This window comes from Ranitomeya variabilis, chromosome 5, assembly GCF_051348905.1.
Source record: "Ranitomeya variabilis isolate aRanVar5 chromosome 5, aRanVar5.hap1, whole genome shotgun sequence".
NCBI classification, from domain to species: domain Eukaryota; kingdom Metazoa; phylum Chordata; class Amphibia; order Anura; family Dendrobatidae; genus Ranitomeya; species Ranitomeya variabilis.
The window spans coordinates 101,070,969-101,078,203 of NC_135236.1; the positions used below are offsets into that span (position 1 = coordinate 101,070,969).

Below are 7,235 nucleotides of genomic sequence, written 5' to 3' on the forward strand. Positions count from 1 at the left end.
GACATCATAGCAGTTAACTTTCACCCAGTAGCTCAAGGACAATTAATGATGGAGTCTGCAGTGAGGACAACTGATGAAAAACACAATAAGCAAGTCATGTAATAGCCAGAAATAGCCAGAAATAGTATTCTGGCATTCTTCATGAATACTCACAGCAGCATTTTCTGAAAATTATTTTTCCAAGGAAAGAAAAAAACAATTCCCTTCTCAAAAAGTGTTGACATCCCTGAATCATGCACCCGTAATTTCTATAAGGCAATTGTCACACCTCTATTTGGAATTGAGACCTAGGTCACAATTTCCTAATAAATCTTACACCATTCTTGGCCCACTGACTTTCATTGTGCCCCACCTTCAGCATATAGAACCAACTGGCATCCGTATCAGAATCCTTTGTATAACTCATTTTTAATGAGACTGGCACAGAGAAATGGGCAGAGCCTTCAGTTGTGTTATCATGATCCTGCCATGGACCATATCAGCTCAGATAGTGAGAGTGCACTCAACTCAGAACAATAAACAGGGAATGTGACGCCATTCCTTAGGTAAACAGCAGTTTGTATATAAAATATATACGGTGAATTGGACTTTACATTACAGCTGCAATCACTCTTCACCAGACAAGAATCCACAATGAAACTCCTGGTGAGGACACTTATGAATGGTTTCTCATGTAAAGAGGAGACTTTGATTGTGTAACGTATGGTAATATTTCCTTATGTTCCCATGTTTAGATTGTGGCCGTCCTTGGAGTCTTCCTGACTCAAGCTCTAGCAAATGGTGTAAGTAGCGGGATGTACGGTTGGGCACCGGCTGACTTTATCCTATGGCAGGGAATACTGTATAGCTTTTGTATTTGTTTACTTGATTTTCACATTGTTCCCATATGTGTTAGTCCTTTACTATCACAGGGTTAAAAAAATGATAAAAATTGATCATGTTAGATTATAATAGATCCATAATGTTTGTCATGCATCTGTGAAAATGGAAGCCATGACACCAACATAATCAGAGCCAAAGACCCTCACCACATTGGTCGGATGGTTATCATTCTTATGTTTGTTTTTTCAAATGCATCACATTTTATCCTGATAGATCTCAATAGATTCAGGTTTGCAATGAGGCTTTCTTATTCTCATTGATACATGTGTACCATCCATTACCTTTGTGTTTGGCCCAACACATGCAAAGAAGAATGGTGTGAGATCTAAGCTTAAAAAAACAAGATTTTGTGATACTCTGTCGGGAGACGTTTATGCCCCTTGTGTCTCTATTTAGCAATCCAGTGGTTGTGCTGTGAACAGCAGTCTGTCGAATGATTTCTAGAATACTGCAAGAATGGATTGAATTTGCATTATATGAAATTAGATTTGCATTGCAGAACCACCAGGTTGGATAGACTCATATAAAGGTCTTCCAGTTAATAGCGTCATCAGAGCATCATTATTTATGGAAGCATTTAAATGACTCTTGGGAATATCAATGGGCTACAGATTATCTTTCTAAAACATGTTCATTTTGTGCCAATAATGATAAATGGCATCAATACCTTATATATCTGGAGTCATTATAGTCATTTGTCGCTTACTGTAATAACAAAAGTAAACTTATTTTTTTTCTTTTTTGTTGTTGTTACAATGACTATTAAAATAATCCAGACACAAAAATACCTTTTTTTTAGATATCCCCAGTTCATCTTATTATCAGATCCATGCGATTATACATACACATATTAGTACATACAAATCTGGGTTTTTGGATCCAGTAACAGTGCAATTCAATGAGATAAGTATTTATTTTATTACATGTACATTTTTATTTATTTTTATTTTTTTTACAGAACATCAACATTAATAATTCAGGTAATGATGACGGCAACGGTAACCAGCAAGTGAACATTGACAATCAGGAAAAAGTGGCCAACATCAACAACTGGAACGGCTGGAACTCCTGGGACTCCGTCTGTGACTTTGCAAGGGTAAGCTTCTATATGTGATTTTAACTTTTGGTGTGTTGGGCATTGAGACATTGAGACAGGGACATAATAAGAATTCATGGGATCTCCATAGAAAAGTGAAGAAGTATGGCCACCTTCCCTGACATTAAACTACTCTCTAATGGTGAAAAAAGAAGAATAAAAACTTTTATGGGAGCAGTAACCCAAAAATGGTTACTATAACCTAAGACTTATGTAGAGGACATTCTACACAAAACGTACACATTGGATCGAGAAGTTAGCAGCACATGATCATTGTATTTTGCTCTCTGGAGATGAGAAGGTTCCTGCATCGGATTGAGCCCCTCATTCACTGTGTTACATAGAGGGTAGAAAGGATCTTGGTCCCTCACAGTTGGGAATGCCAAGATCCTCCTGGTCTCACTTCGAAAATGTATTCTTTTCCATCCCAGGGATTTGCTGCTACAAGACTGTACAACAAGAAGATCTGTGTGGTCACCAAGATGAAGCCAAATTTCCCCACCATGGAGCAGCTCAGTGCCATTGCCAAGGGCGAAAAGGTAAAATGATACCAATGGATGAGTCATCTTGGTCAGCGCTAGAGGTGTTAGAATAATGTCACAAATTACAGCAAATTAGAAAGATTTTGGAAAATATATGGTGAAGACAATGTTTAATTTCTAGTTAGAAGGTGGAACGTAGATCAATCCAGTAGCCGGTAAAGCAAGTATAGTTCTGAGATGTCCAGCCTCTAGGACAGCAGGTCCATGGGGTGGAAGACTGACAAACGAGCATCCTTGCCTTAGAGGGTCACCAGTGTCCTCTCACGTTGATGTAATTATTTTGCTTCAAGGGAATGGAAGGCAAATAGAGCCAATTGTGGGACTATGTACAATGAGACCTCTGTGATGGGATGATCATGATAATTAAGACCCACAATTAAAACAGGGGAGGTCCAACGAGTGCACCCCTTTATGTTACAGAAAGGGTCTCCGAAATTGCTGTCATTGGTAACTGTAGGACCGTTAGCTGGATGGACATCTCTTTGAGCAAAGGGAATTTGATGCATACCAATGGTTCCCCTGATCAAGAAGACGAGTTATTATTTATTTACAGCTCATGCTACATTTATACTTAAAGGGAATCTGTCACCACAAGGTTTTTGCTATCTCATCTGAGAGCAGCATGATGTAGGGACGGAGACCCTAATTCCAGCGATGTTTTACTTACTTTACTAGATGCTGTAGTTTTGATTAAAAAAACTATTTTCTCTGCTGCACATCTAGCAGTTCTCTGAATGCTGAGCTCTGTATAACCCCGCCCCCTTACCACTGATTTGCAGCTGTGTACACTGTGCATAGGCAGAAAGCTGCCAATCAGTGGTGGGACTGTGGTTGGACTACCGTGCAGCAAACCAAATAGTGATATAAAACTGTGATTTTATGAGAGCTATACTAAGCAGCCAAGTAAGTGACACATTGCAAGAATAAAGGTTTCTGCCCCTACAGATTAGGTATCAAAAACCTGGTGACAAATTCCCTTTAAAAACTGTATAAATGTTATTTGACCAGTGAAATATGTTTACCTAAAGCAATTCAATGTTAGACTTTCCTGAAGATTATTGATTCTTGCTCATACTCATCATATTTAAGCAATAAAACAGGTTCTTAATGGCTGCAGGAAAACCTCAGGCTCTTAGCTATGGAGGTGTAAGTCATGCCAAGGTGTTGGCCAAGAGCTGACACAGCAAACTGGAGCATCCACGCCACCAATGCCGGAGAGGGAGGCTTCTTTCCATATAAAAACATTCACATATGTGCACGCTTTATAATGCCAAACACGTATCCCCCAGCCCGGGTCTGCGGTGGGGAAGCGAAGTGGCCAAACGACAGACTTGTTACCGACAGCTAGAAATGTCTTCTCAATTTCACATTAAATTCAGACCAGCATTTACCATTCTGTAATCAATCTGATGCTGGCAAGGCTTACTCTGCGTCTGCCAAAGGCTCCAAAAAGGCTGAAAAGCTATACTTAACATAACATATCTAATGTGCAGCGAAAAAGAAGGAACAGCAAATATAACAATTAGAGATAGATGTAATGACAAATATTTAAAGTGAAAAAAAAAGTACCTAATATGAAAATAAACCATAGATAATAATTTACCAATGGTAAAAATGTAGCTTCTGTTTCTTGTACAAGCAGGATAGTAAATGCAGTACTGTATTTTGACCAGTAGGTGTCCCCAAAGTGTTACTGTACAAGCTATGGAGACAGACTTTTCATAAAGATGGGTTAATTCCATAGAGTGATGATTTAAAGCGGCCCTGTCAGGTGTCATCGTTTTTATGGCTGATTATGACATTTATTACATTTGTTCATGCACATCTCTGTATTCCTGAAATATGGCTACCTCTTCTTGAGTCCCGATATTACCCTTCTGATCAATCGATTTTTCCCTATTGTAGCATTTTGCTATGCAATGGAATCTATGCAATTGTAATTAGCGCAACGATTTGTGACATCTGTATATTCTACTTAAAGGTCCCAACCAACAACCAGCTGGTGACCTACACCATCAACGAGAGACCCATCGTTCAGATTGAAGAGTACGGCAAGCACATCGAATCCCTGTGCAAGGGCATGCCAGCCTACACCGCCATAGAGATGCCCAGTAAGTGTCTTTCTGTTGTGCTATCCTCAAAAAATGAGAAAAAAAATGTATGGCCCAAACGTGATCTTTTTTATAGATAGTTGCTATTTCCATTTCCCTAAGTATTTATTACATTGCATGACTATATTTTACGTATTACAGTAGCATTACCCCATGAGAAGCAATGGGATGAAACTGAAAGGGAGGAGACACGGATTAGATATTAGATAAAACTTTTTGACAGGGTGATCAGTGAGTGGAACAGGCTGCCACGAGAGGTGGTGAGTTATCCTTCAATGGAAGTTTTCAGTGAGTTCTCCTTCAATGGAAGTCTTCAAACAGAGAGATGGTTTAGTAGATCCTGCATTGAACAGGGGGTTGGACATGATGACCCAGGAGGTCCCTTCCAACTCTATTATTCTATGATTCTATGATACTAGTCTCCAACTATAATACACAAGCACATCTGTTATAATGCCCATTATTGTGAAGCCATGTGGTGCCATGACACATTACACTATATTGTGGTAACACATTGCAATAACTGCAGACACGGGGTACAGACATTGGGTGCCATTGTTTACAAGATAGTCTAGGTAGGACCCCAGTTCTTATGAGCTTACAAACTGGAGATAATATAGATATAAGGGGTTAGGGGATAAATAAGCAGCTCTAGACATATCAGGTGGTGAGTGTTAGTCATGGACCGGCACCACCGACATCGGTCTACATTTACCAACAGGCGGGCATTTAATAGTCTGTGTACACAGGCAGACCACAGTACAGGGTGCACACTGAGCGATCGATGGTAGAACGGTCAGTGCGGATAGGCCGCCACAATTCACAGGACGATGTGCTGCCGAGACTAATCATCTTTTGTGCAGCACAAAACATAATTTCACCCAATGAAAGAGCGTTTTGCTCGTCCATCGGGTGATTGACAGTCCGTGTACACTGAAAGATTATCGTTTATAAAAACGCTTGTCATAATAATCTTAAGGTTTAAATCCAGCTTAGGGTTATAGGTTGTGAGAATGCCGGATGGAAAGAAGGGGGGAAACTAGGTGAGAGGAGACGCTCAAGAGAAGTCTTGCCTGCGATAGTGGGTGGATTTGGTGGGTTTGATTATAGTGATGGAGGAAGGCTTTTTTGGAAAATAAAGGTTGCACATTTCTTATATATAATTACAATGTGGACTGTTATTCATATTATTTATATCTGGTGAAATTAGGAAATAAACTCGCCTTTTTTAATTTTTATTTTTTTATTGAGAAACCCTATAGCAAAAGTAAAATGGGGACATATCCTTTTTTGCTCATTTGCACCCCCATCACCTCATTCTAACGTCCATTTACTGGAATTTTGTTTTGCATATGAGAAATAAAGGAATATTTTGCCCCAATGAGCAGAATCCAATCCTCATTCATTTTTTGTTGGCTAGGTGTCCATTTTTGCAATCAGTGTGGCATCCATTTTTCTCGTATGTAAAAATTAAACACAAGCTTTGATCCCATAAATGTAACGCCTATATTTTTCTCAATTCACTTCAGCAACTTCGACTACTTAGTGCCGATGCATCACACACAAATCGGGTTACAAAAATATTTAATCACAGGTTGTAATGTAAAAAAAAATAGGTAAAAAGCCAACAGGGGTGAAATACTTTCGCAAGCCACCGTATATCATGAAAATATATTAAATCAAATAAAGTTGTTTTCGTGGGTGAATAATCTGTGATCCGCCCTCTTGTTTCATACTATAGTAGTGCCCTGTTTCTATGGCAGACATGGCATCAGCGTGTGAATTTTTAACCTATATGTTCCGCTATAAAAATTCCACATTCCATCCAGATTCTGTGATTTCACTGCTGAACCTTACGTGAGTGTTAGCGTTATAACAAGAATGTCTTTTCAGATTTCGAAGCTGGATTTGCCCTCTGCAGAACCAACAGCATGATCACAATTTTGGGAATCAGCTTCTGTTTTTAAGATGCCAATCCAAACGACCCCTGCCCACTGAATGGACACACTTGAAAACTAATTTGAATTGTGGATCCTTTCTATATTCCCTAAATCTCATCTAATAAAATATTATCTGTGGCTATCGGCTGCTTGTGTCTTCTTAAAAAAAAAAAGTAGAAATGAAATTGAGCTGTAGAAAGCCTTTGTGTAGAATGTAATCTAACAGACGTCCCTTTTCAGGTTCTGCCAGAGGATTCGCTATCTGCTGCAGCTCCAGCTCCATCACCATTTTCGGTATCAGCCTGTGCTTTTAAGATGACCTTTCTTAAATCAGAGAATCCCACTATCAGATTTCTTCATGAAGCTAAACACTGCAATAAAACGGTTTCTCAGGGAATAATGTCTCTTTCATTGTATAATGAACCCCTCAGATTTTAAAGCATGCTTCCAAAACTATCCTTACCTTCATTTCCATGTCCCTAGTAGACAGCTACATTGATTTATGTAGAAACTCAAGTAGGAAAAGAAGTTAGCTACTTCCTCCTTCAATTTACTCATTAAGGATCCCGAAAGAAAAATAAGACATAAAACCCATAAATATAGTATAGTATAATAAAGTAAAGTGACAATACAGAGATAATAAAGACAGTAATGTCACAGCACA

At 38.9% G+C, this 7,235-nt stretch overlaps 1 protein-coding gene across 1 annotated transcript; it reads left to right on the forward strand.

Annotated features, from left to right (window-relative positions):
• Positions 1-597: 597 nt before the first annotated feature.
• On the forward strand, positions 598-6,966 carry LOC143773392 (gastrokine-1-like). Its single transcript, XM_077260855.1, has 6 exons — positions 598-645; positions 735-782; positions 1,841-1,978; positions 2,410-2,517; positions 4,502-4,631; positions 6,525-6,966. Exons 1-6 carry the CDS (start codon positions 634-636, stop codon positions 6,596-6,598), a joined length of 510 nt encoding a protein of 169 aa, XP_077116970.1. The 5' UTR covers positions 598-633; the 3' UTR covers positions 6,599-6,966.
• The last annotated feature ends 269 nt before the right edge of the window (positions 6,967-7,235 follow it).